The sequence below is a fragment of the Pseudoliparis swirei genome, chromosome 4 (assembly GCF_029220125.1).
Source record: "Pseudoliparis swirei isolate HS2019 ecotype Mariana Trench chromosome 4, NWPU_hadal_v1, whole genome shotgun sequence".
NCBI classification, from domain to species: Eukaryota; Metazoa; Chordata; class Actinopteri; order Perciformes; family Liparidae; genus Pseudoliparis; species Pseudoliparis swirei.
The window spans coordinates 3,230,573-3,250,318 of record NC_079391.1 but is presented as its reverse complement, the minus strand read 5'-3'; the positions used below and the strand labels follow the sequence as shown (position 1 = coordinate 3,250,318).

At 41.9% G+C, this 19,746-nt stretch overlaps 1 protein-coding gene across 4 annotated transcripts in view; it reads right to left on the bottom strand.

Annotated features, from left to right (window-relative positions):
* The window catches only part of chd9 (chromodomain helicase DNA binding protein 9), an 88,738-nt gene that overhangs the window by 26,702 nt on the left and 42,290 nt on the right, over positions 1–19,746 (bottom strand). For all 4 annotated transcript variants that reach the window (XM_056411977.1, XM_056411978.1, XM_056411980.1 and 1 more), the window contains 11 exons: positions 16,822–16,927; positions 14,615–14,761; positions 13,920–13,988; positions 11,776–11,831; positions 11,096–11,213; positions 10,574–10,660; positions 10,218–10,355; positions 9,165–9,286; positions 7,160–7,403; positions 1,299–1,475; positions 1,007–1,150 (listed from right to left, as the gene is read on the bottom strand). In XM_056411977.1, coding sequence (XP_056267952.1) covers positions 1,007–1,150; positions 1,299–1,475; positions 7,160–7,403; positions 9,165–9,286; positions 10,218–10,355; positions 10,574–10,660; positions 11,096–11,213; positions 11,776–11,831; positions 13,920–13,988; positions 14,615–14,761; positions 16,822–16,927 — 1,408 coding nt within the window. The remainder of the gene's footprint in view (positions 1–1,006; positions 1,151–1,298; positions 1,476–7,159; positions 7,404–9,164; positions 9,287–10,217; positions 10,356–10,573; positions 10,661–11,095; positions 11,214–11,775; positions 11,832–13,919; positions 13,989–14,614; positions 14,762–16,821; positions 16,928–19,746) is intronic.

Here is a 19,746-nt window from a genome sequence, read left to right as displayed (position 1 = left end):
ACACACAGACTCTCGTTTAAAATCAGTTATGACATTTGTGGATAACGTTCCTCTTAACATCAGCGGCAACTTTTACTATAAAAAGAATTTTGCATTCCCACTGACACAAAGAGCTTCTAGATTTAGCACCGTGGGCTGAGAGGACGAGCTGTTCCCAATAATTTAACTTTCAGCACGAGGACCACGATAAAAAAATGCTTTAATGATTTTTTCTCTTTCTCTCTATCTCTCTAGCATTTCTATCTCTCTCTCTCTCTAGCATTTCTCTCTCTCTCTAGCATCTCTCTTTCTCTCACTCTAGCATTTCTCTCGTTCTCTCTCTAGCATCTCTCTTTCTCTCTCTAGCATTTCTCTCTCTTTCTCTCTCTAGCATCTTTCTTTCTCTCCCTCTAGCATTTCTCTCTCTAGCATCTTTCTTTCTCTCTCTCTAGCATTTCTCTCTCTTTCTCTCTCTCTAGCATCTCTCTTTCTCTCTCTAGCATCTTTCTTTCTGTCCCTCTTGCATTTCTCTCTCTCTAGCATCTCTCTTTCTCTCTCTAGCATTTCTCTCGTTCTCTCTCTCTAGCATCTCTCTTCCTCTCTCTAGCATTTATCTCGCTCTCTCTCTCTAGCATCTTTCTAGCCTCTACCTCATTCTAGCATCTTTTTCTCTCTCTCGCATCTCTCCCTAGCATCTCTGTCTCTCGCTAGTATCTCTCTTTCTCTAGCATCTTTCTCTCTCTAGCATCTCTCTCTCTCTAGCATCTCTCTCTCTCTCTTCATCTCTTGTGTGCTTCTGCCCAAAAATGAAATGCCAAACAGCGATGTGAAGAAAGGAAAAACACTTTTCTTTTCTTGTGAACTGTGTGGATACACATAGTTGTCTGTGTGTGTCGCTGTGGCCTAGTTAGAAAAAGCCATCTGGACTAAAAGGATCTCCATATTGCATCTGATGAGTAGACGCAACGTGATGAGTAGAAGCAACGTACAGGTGAGGATATCTCCCCCACGTGTCCGAGCGACTCACCTGCTCCTCAGTCTTCAGGTCTCCAAATTCCTGCATGAAGGGGTTTTCCGATGGGAAGCGGGCCGGCTCCAGGAAGTGGAGCAGGCTGAAGAGCTCCTCCACGGTGTTCTGGAGAGGCGTTCCCGTCAGCAGGACCTTGTGCTTCTGAAAGACAACGTTTCTGTCTCGTTTGATCATTGCGCAACACGCCGTGGAGGATGGCGGGAACTAGACACCTAAATGAAAATAAACTAGAAGGTGCAGGGTGTTTATTTGTTTCGCATCTCTCTGGGAGCTGATGATTTTTCCGTACCAGGTTCATGAGCTTGAAGCCCTCCAGCAGCTTGCAGTTCTTGTTCTTGAGGCGGTGGGCCTCGTCGATGATGACGCATCGCCACTCGATGGCGTTGAGTTCGGGGCAGCCTCCCAGGATCATCTCGTACGTGGTGATGAGGGCCTGGAACCTGTAGTTGCCTCGCACCACACGGCCCTGAAGAGACGGGGGGAGCATCGATGAGACAAACGGTCACATTGGTTCATGTACACGACACGCTTCAATAGATTCCAGTTGCTATGCACAAGCAATTGTGGAAATCTGTGGAGGTGTGTAAAAACACTGCTGTAATAAATATGTACATGTTAACATTAGAACTCTACAAATTGATTGAAGTCATCTACGATATAACCAGGATATGAATTGTGTTTTTTATAGTCATCGCAATATGAATGTGAAAACAAACGGATGATTACGAATCCATTTTAATCCTCACGCTGAAGCTCTGTGTCTCTGTGTAATTACTTTATTACCTTTAGACAGAAAATACAGAAAAAAAGGACAGAAGACAGAAGATGGAGAACAGAGGACAGGAGACAGAAGACAGGAGGACATCGGAGATGAGGACAGAGGACAGAACGACCAGAGGACAGAAGGACATGAGGATAGAAGACTGAGGACATAAGGACAGAGGACATAAGAGATGAGGACAGAGGACAGAAGACAAAAAGCAGAAGGACATGAGGACAGGAGAAAGAGGACAGAAGGAAATGAGAACAGAAGGACATGAGGACAGGAGACAAAGGGCATGAGGACAGAGGACATGAGGAATCACCGATATTGACGTCATTTCTTCTTTAACTTCAGTATTTTCATGATTCGACATTTGACATCATTACTGTGCTGCAGACATTGTCTGTCTTTAAAAGACAACATGGAGCCAATCTGCACGACGTTTATTTCGTCTCATTGTGATCACAATATTGTGATAATGTTATGGCACATTGCAGATGATTTTCCTGATGTGCACATCTGCGAGCGAGTGTTTATTTGTTTGTTGATTTGTTTGTTTCCTCCCGTCTGGGGAAGCTCGTCTTCAGCCCGCCTCTCCATTTGTATCCATCGCCTTGACGACGGTCCTCGGGGGAGACTCAGTTATCCGATACCCCCCCCCCTCCCTCCCACAGCCTGCTCTAGAGGAGCCGCCCTCTCTCTCTCTCTCTCTCTCTCTCTCTCTCTCTGATATGCCTGAGTGGCGCTGACAGATAGCTCCCCTCGGGGGCTGCCGTGACATCACAGACAGCCTGGCGGCGGCTCCGCTGTGTTCCTCCTCCCGGTTCCTCTGAATCCTGAGAGCGTCTAACTGCCTATTGTGACATCCCACGGCCTGCCAACCAGAGACAGCCTCTTCCCAAGGCTCACTAACCAGCCAGCAGCCTTCTTACTGATGGGCACGTGCTCTCTTTAAAAAAAAAAATCCCGTTATACGTCACATTAGCACTAGGGCTGCAACAACGAATCGATAAAATCGATAAAAATCGATTATTAAAATAGTTGGCAACGAATTTCATTATCGATTCGTTGTGTCGCGCGATTATTACGGCGCTCAATAAGTCGCGGAGTATAAACAATGTTGAGTTGAGCGCAGAGCGGTGCAGGAGAAACCAGAGCGGAGCGGAGAGGACAGAACGCTGCGTTGTGAGAGCCAATCAGCGCTGAGCTGCTCCTCTGTTGATGAGTCTAATTGGCTGCTGCTGCTCACGTGGCGCTGGATGCGGAAGTCATTCACGTCGTCGGAGACATTCACGGAGCTGAGTGACGTTATGAACCCAGACACCAGGGCGCTACATGTCACGACGTGTGTGGCATTTCCACAAGAGTATAACGAGAAGCGTGGTTATTTATTCCGTGGCGGATAGCGGAAATATTTTTCCACGGAGAAAGGCAACGGAGATAAACCACGACGCCACTCGTGGCTGTGAGCTGCGCTGCGTGCAGACAACATTTAACGGAGCGGAGCAGCGCGTGCGCTCTGATCGCTCTTTAATGAAGTATCGATACTAAAATATGCTAAATCACATCGTTTTTAACGTACGGGTACTTTGTTAGCATCGCTACACCGTGCAGCGTGACAGCAGCAGATGTAGCGGACTAACATTCAAGCTAACCTAACTTCCCAAACGCTGTGGACATCTGAACGCTGATTGGCCGAGACGCGACACGTCCATCAAAGATGTTTTATTGTGAAGAGCACCACTTCACATTTTCTCCGCGTCTCACTGCAATCTCAACGGCAGCTGGCCAGATGAACAAAATAATAAATCGGAACGCGTCTCTGATATTGTTCAGGGGGCGGGGCCACATGGGGACCACTGCTCAGGAGAGGAAAGCTGTCAGTCTGTTTGTGACGGTTCATCACCATGGTGACCAGTGGGTCTCCAGGACCTTTCCATGACTTTAAACCACATTTCCATGATTAAACATTTTGTGAAAACTCTGTGTATACATGAACAAGTGAGAAGATGTAGTATTTAAACTAACAATGAGAATTCCAAAGCATACCGTATAAATTAAAATTTGAATAAAACAAATTTGCATTACTTTTCCAAATATATTGGGATTTTATTTTTTTCAATTACTTTTCTAGGCCTGCTAATAGCCATTTAAAAATGCCATGACTTTTCCATGTTTTCCATGACCGTACGGACCCTGTTTTGAATAAAGGGTTGAAAATTAAAGTTTTTTTGTTTTTTTATCCGATTAATCGATAAAATAATCAACCGATTAATCGATTATCAAAATAATCGTTAGTTGCAGCCCTAATTAGCACCATCAACCACTTGTTCATAAACACGGTAAGCTACGATGGGCTTCATGAAATGTCAAATGTGTCCGACATCACATTTCGACATACAGAATCAACAATGTCACCCAAAAAAATTAAGTTATTTGCAATTTCCTCAACCTTTCCCCATTAAAAAACAACCTTTTCCTGAGATATTCACTATTATTCTGCCTGCTTTCCACGTTCCTCTCATTCTTTCGGTCTATCTAGCCTTTGTGGGTCACAGGTTGAGGTGGAAGAAGGCAAGAAAAGAGTAAAAGTAAAAAAGATTACTAAGAAAAAATCAAATCAAAGCCTTCTTACCGCTGGGCACGTGCGCTTATTTTTTTTATTATCCCGTTAAACGTTACATTAGCACCATCGACCACTTGTCCATAAGAATGTTCTCTTACCCAATACGGTGAAAAACGATGGGCTCAATGAAATGTCAAATCTGTAGCACAGAGTTTTGTAGATTTGTCAAATTTTGACAGAATCAACAATGTCACCCCCCAAAAAACAACATTTTTGGCACTTTTCCCATTAAAAACAACCTTTTCCTGAGATATTCACTATTATTCTGCCTGCTTTCCACGTTCCTCTCCTTCTTTCGGTCTATCTAGCCTTTGTGGGTCACAGGTTGAGGTGGAAGAAGGCAAGAAAAGAGTCAAATTCAAATAGATTACTAAGAAACAATCAAATCAAAGCCTTATTACCGCTGGGCACGTGCTCTTTAAAAAGAATATCCTGTTACATTAGCACCGTCGACCACTTGTTCATAAGAATGTTCTCTTACCCAATACGGTGAGAAACGATGGGCTTCATGAAAAGTCTAATCTGTAGCGCAGAGTTTTGTATATGTGTCACATTTTGACAGAATCAACAATGTCACCCCCCAAAAAACAACATTTTTAGCACTTTTCCCATTAAAAAAAAACCTTTTCCTGAGATATTCACTATTATTCTGCCTGCTTTGAGTGGGAAAAGGCAAGAAAAGAGTCAAATTCAAATAGATTACTCAGAAACAATCAAATGAATGCGTTACGTTAGCACCATCAACCACTTGTTTTTTTACCCAATACTCTAAGAAACAATGGGCTTCATGAAATGTCAAATCTGTAGCAGAGTTTTGTTGATTTGTCAAATTTCTTACTTTTTTTGGGCACTTTTCCCATTAAAAAAACACTCTTTTCCTGAGATATTCACTATTATTCCTTCACTGCTTGCTTTCTACAATCCTCTCCTTTCTTTCGGTGCATCTAGCCTTGCCGGGCTTCTTAATATACAACTCCCATCCTTGTATACAAGGCCTGCTTCCTGTTCCCTCAAACGCATTCCTCTCAGGACTTCATGTTGCTGACACTGCTGCCGTTCTCTAATAACTGTGATTATTGTAATCAAAGTAAATCACTGCTTTCCCGTCCGACGGTAAGCACAGCGATGCCGCTTTGTGCTCATCCGTAAAAATAAAAAGAAGAGGACCATTAGGTGCGTCAGGATGGGAGAAACGGCCTCTCAACGTCTAATTGTGTTAGGAATTTGAGGCTGAATGCCGGGCAGGGTATCTGTGCCGCTTATCCTGCTCCTCATGGATAAAACAATTACTCTTTCTGAGGACATGCAACAGCAATAATTGCACCGCTAGAACTACATCTGTAGACCTAAAATGTAAATAATGTGTAGGAGAAGTTTGCATCCAACAAGAAATGTTTAGTGCATTATAAAAAAGGGCCTTCTCTAGGGTCGACTAGCAGGGCTTTAGATAATGTAGTTTATGTGCTGCACTACGACTGGTGTAATCTGGTCCTGTGGTCATTTCATTATGAGGCCAAAATCTAATGTATTTTAAATTAAGTTTTTGCAACTTGTATTTACAGTAATTACTGTGGTCTTTCTGATGACATACAATAGCTATAACTACTTCTGTAAACCTAAAATGTAAATAATGTGTAGAAGTGTTTTCATCCAACAGGAAATTTATAGGGAATTATAAAAAAGTGCCTTTTCTTCTCCTTCACCGATGTATTTTAAAGGACATTTGTGCAACTTGTATTTACACTTGTAGCTAGTGTATGTCCTCAGAAAGGCCAGTAATTACTACAACTACATCTATAAACCTAAACCTAACCTGCCTTCTCTAGGGTCGACTAGTCGGGCTTTAGGCTTTCAACCCTGGCACCTTTTCATTCTTGGACTTGACGTAATGAATGAGAATGGTTAGAGATAGATGATGTAGTTTATGTGCTGCACTACGACTGTAATCTGGTTCGCGGTAGTTTCATTATGAGGCCAAAATGTGTGTATGTATGCCACCAATGTATTTTAAATGACGTTTTTGCAGCTTGTAGTAATCACTGTGGTCTTTCTGACAACATACACACGCTACAACTACTTCTGTAAACCTAAAATGTAAATAATGTGCAGGAGAAGTTTGCGTTCAACGAGAAATTTAGAGTGCATTATAAAAAAAGTGCCTTCTCTTCTCCTTCACCGATGTATTTTAAAGTACATTTGTGCAACTTGTTTTTACACTTGTAGCTAGTGTATGTCCTCAGAAAGACCACAGTCATTACTACAACTACTTCTGTAAACCTAAAATGTAAATAATGTGCAGGAGAAGTTTGCATTCAACAAGAAATGTATAGTGCATTTTAAAAAAGGGCTTTCAATCCTGGCATTTTTACACCTTCTTAGATATATAGATAACGTAGTGTATGTGCTGCACTACAACTGGGTGATATGGTCTGTGGTAGTTTCATTATGAGGCCAAAATGTATGTATGCCACCAATGTATTTTAAATGACGTTTTTGCAACTTGTAGTAATTACTGTGGTCTTTCAGAGGACATACAGTGGCTACAACTACATCTGTAAACCTAAAATGTAAATAATGTGTCGGAGAAGTTTGCGTTCAACAAGAAATGTAGAGTGCATTATCAAAAAAGTGCCTTCTCTAGGGTCAACTAAAAAGTATGTATGTATACCACCAATTGAAACATTTTCAACTTTTATGAACACCCCGATCATAAAAGCGTAGTGAGACAAAAAAAGGCAACGCGATCCGTCCAATTTTGTACCTGCGTATCCCTGAAATACATCTCGTACTGCTGGAGCATCTGCCGGCTGACCATGCTGCCGTGGTAGACGATGACGTTGTGATAGGTCCACGAACGGAACTCGCGCTCCCAGTTGGCGATGGTGGAGAGCGGCGCGATGATGAGGAACGGCCCTTTGATGCCCACGCGGAGGATCTCCTGCAGGAACGTGATGGACTGGATGGTCTTGCCGAGGCCCATCTCGTCGGCCAGGATGCAGTTACGTCTAGACGGGTGGAAATAACAAACAAAAAAAGGGTTAGAAGAGAAAGAGCGGCGACAGAAATGAGGTAGAATTTTAAAAAACGGCGATTGCGAAGGCGGTAGTGAACCGTTTAGAAATAAATGACAGCTGTGTGACTATAATATATATCCCTGGTGCGTACGCCGTACAGTGCGTTAGATCCTGAGGTGTTATTTCTCCACGGCGTGTATTCAGCGTTCAGTTCATTTTGTAATCTTTCAAAGCAAACTAAAGAAATGTGGGATAATAAAAAAAAGAAAATTGGACAGAAGATGAAGAAAAACAAGGAAAAAGCAAAAACCCCATGATACTAAAAAGAATAAACAAACAATGGAAGAGAAAACGACATCATCAGCAGTAATAACAGCCCCCGAGGAGGCGAGATACAATATAAATGGCGAACGCAACTGCCTCTGCTGCGTGGAGCAAACCATTCATTCCGCTGTCCAGTGGGTGGGGGTATTATGTCTTGATGCTAATTGCAACGTGCAGATATTCCCACTGGCCTCTTAAGCAGCTCCCTCTACTTTTGATGAATCTCTCCGCGTAGGCATACACAGACCTCTGCATGCTCACACACACACACACACACACACATAAAGACGACTCCCAGAGGTTAACGCGAGCACAGCGACGCTTCGTTCTAACGTGCAGCACTTTTTGTGTGATCGTGGGAGAAGGAGAGCAGCGAGTGTTGTTGCGACAGGAAATCTGACTCTCCCCGCAGGCCCAGCCAAATAATGTGAATGCAGTCAAATTACAGCTTGACACACACACACACACTCGCAGACAGACGCACACAACAGGAAGATCATTCATTATTCATAGTCCCGAAGAGGATTGCTCTTGAAATACACAACGCCTATTTTAAAAACCTCAGCATCAATAAATATAGCGTTTTAATATTGGCATAGGGTTACCGAGAGTCCGTCAGATAATACGGCACGTTGAGAGTTGAGATATTTAATCTCAAATGTGTCTTTCCATTTAAGAAGTGCGCGAAAGTTGAAATTCTGGACTTTTGGGAATATTTGCACAATTTCAAGATGGAGATATCACTTTTTAAAAAGTGGACTAACCCGGTGTAATGGTACGTTCCGGTTAAAGAACGTTGTAACCGTGCGTTAAGTTCAGCAGTGGACTCTTCCATCAGATTTGCCAGCGTTAACATAAAATAGCAATTCAGTGAAATTACCTCTCTCTCTCCTCTCTCTCTCTCTATCCTCTCTTTCTTCTCTCTCTCTCTCTCCCTCTCTCCCACTCCCTCTCTCTCCCACTCTGAGCTTAGAGGAGCTCCAATTATATGTCTGGAGTGAATATATTGAAAATATTGTTTTATAGTATTTCTATTCGGCTGAAAGCAAAGTTCTCTGTATATAATTTCTTCTCGCTACCATGTGGGATGTAGCTTGATTGAGGAGTTGTATTTCTATCCATTTCCATTTTTTTATATTGTAAATAAATAAATAAATACAATTATGAATATGTTCACTTTCTATCAAAAGTTTTCACACACAGTCGGGTCAAATTTCAAAGTAGCTTCCCCCGTTAGTGACTAAATAACTCAACACATGACACATTTGATGGATTCATCTTGCAAATTAATGGATTATGTCGCTTTACGATATGGCAAAAAGGGTTTTGCTTCTATCTGCAGCCCGAGCAGATAACCCCGATATGTCCCGTTCATTCTCATAAGACTCCACACAGGGCTGCAGATGTGTTTGTGTGCAGTAAACTGACCTGTTGTACCAGTTGAAGAGGAGCCAGTTGACCCCTTCCAGCTGGTAGTCCCTGAGGCTGTTGCCATTCCTGTATTCTCTCGACTGGTCCCTCTTCTTCCACAGATTGGCCGGGGGCCGTTCCTAAAGTGGCAGGTTGTAAAAAGGAGTTTGAAACGAGCGGTTGGAAAGAAATTCTACATTTTAGATGTGGAACGAACGCAATGAAAGGCAAAGGAATCTGAGGAGAAGTGACATAGATGAAGCAACCACGTTTTTCTTTTAAAAGGTAAAGGCAAAGACGGAAACGCAAATAGGGACTCCGGTTTATTTTATGGCACGGCCGCGAGCGTTTAGGTATTTGTGTCAATATAAAACAGTGTGTTCCTCTTCTAGAGGACAAAGAGGTGACTGACGAGAGTAAATATAACCTGAAAGATAATGCTAAAGGGGCCGTTGAATTAGATCTTATTCAGTACAAATCACATACCTAATTATCTAGAGGGTTACTTAATGTATGAGAAGATAAGACTATAAAAGCGTTATGCTTCTGCCTATACTTTTTCAGTCATATTGTATATTAGATTGTACATAGGCTTTACTCGTTGTCTTTGTGTATTTAGAAAAGCGATATATAAGTTTGAATTATTATTATTGTATTTTATGTCATGACTGAATAAAACACTACTACTAGATGACAAATATGTAGTACAAAACTGGTTACAATACGATATTATAATATATATATATATATTTATAAATATATATATGTATTTATATATATATATACACATTATATTTTATATATAATGTATATATTATATATATATATAACATGTATATATATTTTTTTTAATTTATATATAGATATAATATATATAAATGATATAAATTATATATATATAATATATACATTATATATATAAAATATAATATGTATATATATATAAATACATATATATGATCTATAAATATATATATAAATAAATATATTATATCATTAAAAATATATATATATTTATTTATATTCATTCAGTCTGAGAACGTTCTAGGTGAATGTCGGTGGGTAGCTCACCGTCCTGCGTGTGACCGGCTTCACTGCCTGCAGCTGCTCGAACTCTTCAATCTTGCTCTGGTCCACGTCGTCCTTCAGCTCCCAGGTGCTGTCCTCATAAGCCAGAGAGGACCACTTCACCAGGTAGTACACCACCTCCTGCAGCAGCAGCAAAAAAATAAAAGACTAGAACGAGGCCTAACTTATAATATCAACAAAGGCTGCGAGGAAGCCCGTCAGGGTGGCCTTGGGGCCCCTCTGAGATACAAAGACATCACTAAACTGAAGAATATAATGAAAGAAAAAACCCGTAAAAAGAGAAATACACACATGCTTCCTCAAAGATATGAATAGCAAAATGAGAGGATTCACCGTACCTCTCCCGTGTCTTTGTCCTCACAATAAGACACCTCCAGCACTCGGTCTACCTCCACATAGTCCGGGTTAAAGGGGTCCTCTTCCATCTGAGGGAGACGCAAAGACAGACGAGAGGGAGAGAAAGGGAGAGAATAAACCTGAATGCCCACTCACCATCTGAGACGAGTATCGCCAAGAGATTCAAATGCATGCACACAGATGCGTCTGCCCACACACACAAACCACAACAAGTAAATCAAACATCTACACCAGGGGTGTCGTTAGGCCTGTTCTAGGGGGGCTTCAGCTTCATCACTACGACCCTGAAATTCTGTCTAACAATGGATATCCGGGGCCCCAAAAAATATTACCGCACACGCAAACATAACCATACATATCTCTCCCCTTGTGGCTTAGTCCCCCCCACCCCTTAGTCCGCCCCTGATCTACACACACACACCCCCAAACAAATGACAAAATATGATTGTTCACATATAAAGAGACGCTATACCGAATGTCCACGGACAGAAACAAGGCCTTACATCCGCAAAGAAGAGCGCCCTCTGTGCTTGTTTCAGCTTGAAGCGTTTGATCTTCTGCTGAATCCTCTTGTCCTTCACCAGCTGCTGCTCCGTGGCCCACTCACAGTGCAGGTAGGAGCTGACACACACACACACACACACACACACACACACATTTAGACTAAGGTGAGAAACCCTGAAAAGCATCTGGGGCAACCTGCTTGAGGCCAGCAGGTGTGATCACAGACTGCAGTTGTGGTCACAGGTTTTTTTTTTTAGCTATTTGGAATATCAAATTTCTTTGCGTGACATTTATTTTTCAATTCTTTTCATCATTTGGATGAAAACTTAATGAATGCAATATGGCTGATGACAGATTATCTGTCAAGTGGAACTAAATTATTCCTCTGAGAGGCTGTGGTGGTAAAACCTGACGTTCAATAGTTTTTCATAATACCCGAGTTCACAAAAGAGAAATGTAATAACTGTATTCACATAGTTCCATTCAGTATTGTTTTGCTTTCATAGAAATGTGTGTTAGGATGTAAGAAAAGCAACAGTAATGAACAAATCACCCATTTACTTATACAGGGATGATTATACTGATAATCACACAATATTTATTTGTTTTGAATATTTCTGTCATGGTGTTATTCATAAAAACAGATGCTAATTTACACAAACAAAGCAAGTGAACTTACTAGTTTTTGTATTTGACAAAGAACTCCTCTCCTTCGACCACCACTCCTGGAGAAACCTGGAGAGGTTTAAAGAAAAGAGAACATTTAACTCTGGACTTAACTTCCAACTCTTCTTTCACTTGGCCGTATTATGCCATTTATTATGATACGGGTAGACGAAATCAATCACTCTGATTGGTTGAGAGTGAGTCACGAGGTGTACTTTATTGAGCCGTAATGTCCGACAGCTGTTTATATTTATCTCAGCGCTCTCTGTGTTCTCTGTGTTCTCAAAATAACAATAACGGTCGATTTTGCGCGAACGTTAGTTGTCGGTTACAAACATGTTTCTGTGAACTTTGATCTTTTGGGGGAATGACTTTAGTTGAGTGGTTAGCCAATAGGATCCTTCAGGAGGACCTCATGACTTTAGATGAGTGGTTAGCCAATAGGATCCTTCAGGTGGACCTCATGACTTTAGTTGAGTGGTTAGCCAATAGGATCCTTCAGGTGACCTCATGCTACCAGGGAGAAGAAAGCAAGTGAGACCAATGAAATGTTGCGCAACGAAAAAAATGCTGTCAGCCAAACGAAGTGGGCAATGAACTGCTTCACCAACTGGTGGGAAGAGAAACCAGTAGACCAGTCGACCAGAACCAGTAGACCTGAAGACCAGAACCAGTCGACCAGAACCAGAGACAGTATGAGTGAAATACTGTAGACCTGAAGCTCAGAACCAGAGAAGCTATGAATGAAATACTGTAGACCTGAAGACCAGAACCAGAGACGATATAAATGAAATACCACAGGATTTCGATGGCACTGTGCGCAATGCAAAGGGTGACCACTAGGGGGTCAGCAATAACGTCTGAACGTTGAGTCGGTGCTCATCACGGATCCGTACCCGCCTGCGATCTAGCCACGATAAAGGCTTCACTGGATCCGACCGCAACAGAGTGTCTACTTAGAAAAGTCTGGATCGATATCCACTTCGGACGACGAGGGAAGGAAGGTCACCGCCAGCTGACCACGGGGTCGCTCGCAGTCTTCGCTGATGAGAATGGACAGAAGTATGCCAGGAGACAAAGAATCCTAAAGATCCACATGAAGGCGCAAGAAGGACAGTCGGCGTGGCAACATGTCTTCTCTTCCAGGAAAACCCCCGCTGTCCTGTCGCCTACTCGGAAAAATATCTGTCGCTCCTACCACCCAACGCACCTGCATTGTAGCTGCACCCAAAGAGGGTGGCATGGTCATCTTTAGCCAGAAGAATGGAGCCAATGGGCGTACATTATCTTATCCAGGATATGCAAGGGGGCGGGCACAAACACCTACACCAATCGCTGCCTGCGCAGCACCTTGGTGCCACCTCTCTCTAATGTTGGGTTGGAAGCAAGAGAAATGTCAGTGAGTGGACGTAAATCCGAAAAGCTTCCTTCAAAGCTACTGGGAACCAAATCTCAATGAAAGACAGCGTTGGAGCAATATCCTCGGCGGAGAAGGCTCTTCCGACACCGAGCCACCGGCAAAGAGAGCGAGAGGGGTCGGAAGCGATATCGGAGACGAAGCGTGAGAAACGTTTTCCACGGATGAACAATTAATGGAGGTATCCAAATCGACATGAACAGGGCGTTACATTTTAAAGTAAATGTAATTTTATTGCAAGTGTCCCATTGCCATTTTTGTTATTTTAATGGCAACTCTTATAAAAATGAGCAATGAGATCTAGCTAGGCTAAGAAACGTGATGTTCCCGATGCCGTTTGTCTGTTGCATAGCAACAGCCCGACACACGGGGACTACTTTCTCTCGGCTACTGAAATGCGATACACGACGTTTGGTGGCGACAACTATTTTGTGCTGAAAGGCAGCTTACGATTTATTTACTATTTATAATGTTGCATGCAACCGTATTATAAAAACAATAAGGTACTCGAAGCAGTACTGTATCGTCAATAATGTCCTGTTCAAGGGGTTCCCTAACGACACCCTTGAAGCGGACATTATTGACGATACAGTACTGCCTCGAGTACCTTATTGCTTAAACACAGTCCATTTAGATTTAGAAAAATAAATAAATAAATAAGTCTTAAAAAAAAGCAATAATTAGGATTTCTATATCCAGCTAAACCAATAAAAAGCAGGAAAAGAGAAGAGGATCCCTACCTCCGTCTTGACGATACGAGAAGACATGATTTTGTCCACAACAGCAGCATCTTCTTCACTGGGATTCTCCTGCAAGCCGACATGAAACATTTAATGTTACTTCATAGTTCCCCCCAAGCGGAAAGTATTTGCATAAGCCTCAGGACACTTCAGAATAAATAAATAAAAACACACACCGTGTGCAATAAAAAAGAAAATGCACAGTCTGCACACAGTTTTCTACTCTTCTCCCACCGTTATTCCTGTTCATCTGAATAGAGGACCTATGGTTAGAGGCATAAGTCAAACAGATTGCGTAGCCCTTTGGAATATTAGTGTTTTTTTAGCACATAAATAAAACAGACTTTCGGGGATGGAGGTGGATGCTCCAGCACCGCCTCCCCCCGTGCAGAGAAACTCAAAAAGTCCGAAAATATATTTGAGCCATCGTCAAAATGATCCCATCTTAAATTTCTCATTTTTTAAAATAAGCACAGAATATGCACCTTCGTGGGTTCTGGTTTGTGCTGTGCTGCACTTCACTAAGCATGTTGTGCTGTTGCTCTTCTATTATTTTCAACAATATTCATGTGCATCACTGTTTGTAAGCAAACTAATACTTTAAATAAAATGAATGATTCACCAGCTATGGAGGTAATGCATCTCCCTCTGCAGAATTCATACATCTAAACTCCACCGTAGGCAGAGCTACTCACTACAAAGAGTTGAACAGCCGACTGTTTGGATGCCGCCGTGCCGCTTTTCTTGGCTTTGCCGATGGCCTTGACCTCGTCGTCCGACAACCGGGCGTCCAGCTCTTCGGCGTATTTCTTTCTCTTCACCTGGCGATTGGATCGCCTCTTCTAGGAAAAGCAAAAGGAGGACAAATATTTACAATATATCCAACGGATACGTCAATATCACCGCTGCAAAAAATAATATTAAATGTTGGATCTTTTTATCAATATTGTCCTAAATGACTACTTAATACATCTGAAGTTGGGGCAGGTTTAACGGTCTTGCTGTCCTTTATCCATCATCATCATCATCATCCCTCTTTTCCATGTGTACATGACTTATTTATCATCAGTGTTCTGAGTCTGCAGACATCGTGGTTACTATCGATCCAACATTTACGCACGTTTTTAAAATCTGTCCCTGGGATTATACTCAGATAACTATTCATATATTTAAAATTGCAGAATTTCAAGGAAGAACTTCAGAAAAGCATTATGCACCGAGAACCGCCGCAACAACACAAGAGTGCTTTAAAATCCAGTTTCTTTCTGCTCCTTCCTCTCGAGCCTTTATTATAATTATCACATGCGTGGGCTGCTGCATCCTGCATCGATACATGAGGCCCCTCCTGATGCTAATATGTAGTTAATTAGGAATAAATGCCACTGAGCCTAAGTTAATTAAGTGTTGAGTACAATACCCCCGTGTAGATGTACCCTCAGATCCCCCAAACCCGAGCTGACCAGAAGCTACCGAGTCAAACCTGCTGGAAACCACGACCACAGCGCTGCAGCCCCGAGGCGGCCACGCTGCTTTGACTTCTTCCACGGGATCCTACATGAGTCATCAGCGGCTGCATTCACGGAGGCCACGGGCGGCATTTAATGAGCGTAATTATATATCGCAAGGCAATAGTTCGGATGGGGGGCAAAAAGGAAATGAAAGAGGTGGTGGGAGGAGGAGGAGGGTCCATAAATCACTTCGACTTAAACAAGATAAACTCTGGGTACTCGCCTCACGGCGAGGGTGGTCCGGGTTCGGCTCTTCTGTTTGCAATTGGTGACTCAATTGTCCGTAGGTTAGGATGCAATGAATGGTCGTCTATGGGCACGATCACACCAGACGCGCCTCTCAAAAACATCAAGGATTTCCGGTGAGCTGCAACTCACGATTATTTTATTAAATAGATTAATATGTCGATTATTTTTTAGATGAATCCGATAAAAACAACAACTTTAAAAGCATTAATTTCCAACCCTTTATTCAAAAACAGAACAGACGACGCTTTACTCGCCCGACCATTTGTGGTTTATTCGCGTCGGGGAGGGGGCGGGGCTTATTTTCATGGATTTACTCCATGGAAACAGTTATCATTTTCGCCATCCACCACGGAAGAAATAACCACTATTTCTACGTTATGCAGGGTTCTTACACATTTTGACCGATGGATTTCCAGGATTTTAAACCAAATTCCCATGACCAAACTAAAATCTCAGTATAAACATGAAAAATGTAGAAAATTCAGCGTATTGAGAGCATACGCCGGCCTATATTTTGAGCGTCTTTCTTTAAAAAACATATTAATTATTTCAAACTCCATGAACTCAAACTTAAATGAACACGTGATTATAACAAATTTTCACGACTTTTCCAAAACTTTTATGATTTAAGTTTTTTCCATGACTTTTTCAGGCCTGGAAATGACCATTTTAAAATTCCATGACTTTTCCAGGTTTTCCATGACCGTACGAACCCTGGTTATATATCCAACGCTGATTGGCTTTCGCAACGCAGCGTTATGGTCTTTCCTCTAACTCTCTCTGCGTTCAACTTTTTTAAAGATGATTCTCAAACATCTCCGCGACTTATTGAGCGGCCTAATAATCTCACGACAACGAATCTTTAATGAAATTCGTTGCCGACTCGATTTTTATCGATTCGTTGTTGCAGCCCCTAATTTCCATGTTTTCTTTTATCAAAAAGGTGTGAACCCCACATGCACAACCGGCAACAACTCATCTGAATAAGGCAGGGAAGTAAAACAGTCAAATGAAGAGCGTCGTCTTACGGCTTTAGGGTTAATATTCGAATTAGATTAAATGTGATGTAATAGCCCCAGTTACACCAACAGTGACTTGTATCGTAGGTTTACATGTCAGCTAGTGAGCGAGTGTAAATATCTTACAAAGTCGTCGTCTCTAGCAGCGTGTCGGGGGGGAGGGTCGTCGTCAGACTCCTCCGAAGACGCCGGCTTTCGCTTCTTCTTCTTCCCAATTTTGATGACAATTTTCCTGCCGTGGAGAAAAAGACACGGAGTATGAATACAGATGAGAAGTAATGAAACAGTGTGCAAAACAATGTTGGCAATATAAATAAGTAGTGGTAAGTATTTTGTCATGACAGTCTTTAGGTCAAAAATCTAAATATAGGTACGTTTAACCCGTGTTGAAATATCTCACAAATGATAATATCAACATTTCTCAAATAAATGAGATTAAATATACTTTATTCATCCTCAAGGGGGGAGTTTAGTGTTGCAGCAGCGAGCGTGCTTACAATACAATAAAATACAATAAAATCTGACAACGACCGTCTTTAATGGATCATAAGAGTAATAACGCCATACGGACGTTAAAAAGATACGTGCACCGAGGAACCACGGCAGGCCGAATGATAAGCAGCGCGTTGGAGATTTAAAAACCTTTATTCATTTCATTGAAGGCTGCACATGCATAACCCCCCTGCAGGTTTGCACCAGTATGCAAGATGGAGGGAAAGAGAAGAATACACTGCGGTAAACAATACATGCGGCAGTAATATTCTGTACGCCCGACCCCGACATACAAACAATAACGGCTGCAGGCTTTCTGCCAGGAAGGGTTTATTTTAACTAAAATCGTGATATTTTCCTAAACCTTACCAAGTATGTTTGTTTTTATTAACCCAAGAAGATTTCTCCCATGTGCTGCACCAGCTGAAGTACGGTAGGAAATGTGTGCATGTATTTTTAACATCGCCTGAGATCACGGAGGGATTCATTGCTCCCACCTCGGACTCAGACCGATATCATGTGATCATATGCAAATATGATTTCCTTTGAAATTTTCCCCGTGGCCTAATATACAATAGTCGGAAATACACGAGGGCAAGGGGCAAAACTGCCAATAAGAATTATAATTTTGCCTCTAATATCACGAGGAGGGGCAAAAAATGCCCCCATAATTTAGATAATTTAATAGCGTTTTGTTTTTGTTCTTTGTTGTGTGTGTTCTATCTGTTTTGTCCGTACTAGGTAGGTACACACAAAAAATTATATAATTTTTAATGATAAAAAAACAAGAAATAAGTTATAAATGTTTAAATATGGACACAAAAAATTCAAATGTTTAATTATTAAAAAAACAAGGAATGTTATAATTGTTAATATTCGTTTAAAAAATTTAATAACAATAAATAACCACAAAGAAATAAGAATATTGAATATGATGGTCTGATTTCTGTTTATTTTTTGTTAAAGATATCTAAGAAAACACTTTGAATCTGTAGACTGCTGCCTAATAGTCTTATTATTGCAATTATTATGACAATTACTCATATCCTGTAAGCCTAAATAAGTATATTTATTATTTTTGAACAAAAGTTAAATGTTATTTCACAAGTTTCAAAAAGTGCCACCATTTTTTTCTTCCAATTGCCCCTGGATTTTTATCAGTGGGGGAAAAAATGGCCCTTAAAAAAATATGTAAAGTTCCTCCCCTGTGATGGCAGCATATTGCACAATGAGTCTTCATCTCTTTCACACACGGTCGCATATTATTCCCGCGACCTTTCCCCCATACATTCTCTCACCGCATATGCACACGCTACCCATCTCGCACCTCTCCACGGGCGCCAAAATTCTGGCTTGGTGTGATGTTAATGCGGGAGGTGAGGGCGGGAGGAGGGGGGGGATGAAAACACTGCCATCGTACGGACACGCGGCGGCATCGTAAAGCAAAGCCAACGTGCTCTCGCCACACTTTAAAAATATGTTGCGCGAGCATGCACGCCTCGCGAGGACGACGTGCCAGTGCGGCGCGTTCGTACGAGAATACACCGGGGACTCGTATCGGAGCGTGAACAACGATTCCCACGCTCGCCAATATCTCCTTTTGTTAACGGACATCCGTTCCGCCGGTTCTTCAGACACGGAGTGGACCCGCCGGACGGGAGGAGGTCCGACGGCACATTAGCCGAGTTCAACAAGTCAAACGCCGCCTTCGTAACAATCAATTCCATTTAGTTTGATATCGTGGCAGCACGTCCATAGACTCGTCTCCGTATCGCTCTCTTGCATCTCTTCATCGATTTGACAGACAACCGCTGATTTCAATGAGTCAGACTGAACAATGAGCTGTAAACAAAACATCTCAGCCGGCTGTGGCGTCACTTGGCTTCTCAGTCCATCAATGCCGCGTTCACACCAAAAGAGTTGCGAATACTCGCTTGACTAATTGTGGCTTTTCGCTTCAGTCGCGCCTTAGAGGGGGCGGGGCTTATCTCTGTGGCTTTACTCCGTGGAAACAGTTATCGTCTCCTTCATCCACCGTGAGGAACTAACCACTAGTTCTGCTTTATACTTGTTGAGGACGTCCCACAAACGTGTGAACATCCAACGCCCTCGTGTTTGGGTTCATAACATTAATATATATATATACACAAATAAATATATATACACATAAATATTTATATATAAATACGTATTTATCTATAAATAAATATATATAATTCTATATAAATATATATAGAAATAAATATATATATGAATAAATACATAAATATATATAAATAAATACATATATATATACATGACATCACCCGTAGGCTCACACAGCTCGGTGACTTTCACCTCTACGTCTGAATAACTGTCTCTTCCAGCTCCACTAGAGCAGCAGTTAGATTCACCAACGGCGGAGCAGCCAATCGGCGTTGGGCGAAATTTCGCGCAGCGGAATTCCACTCGCGTCTGTACGTTGACTTTGCTCATGGGATCGACTCGCACCGCGTTTGGTGTGAACGCACCTTAAGAGATGGAGACGTTAAGGCAGTTTGTAGTACCTAACCTTAATCT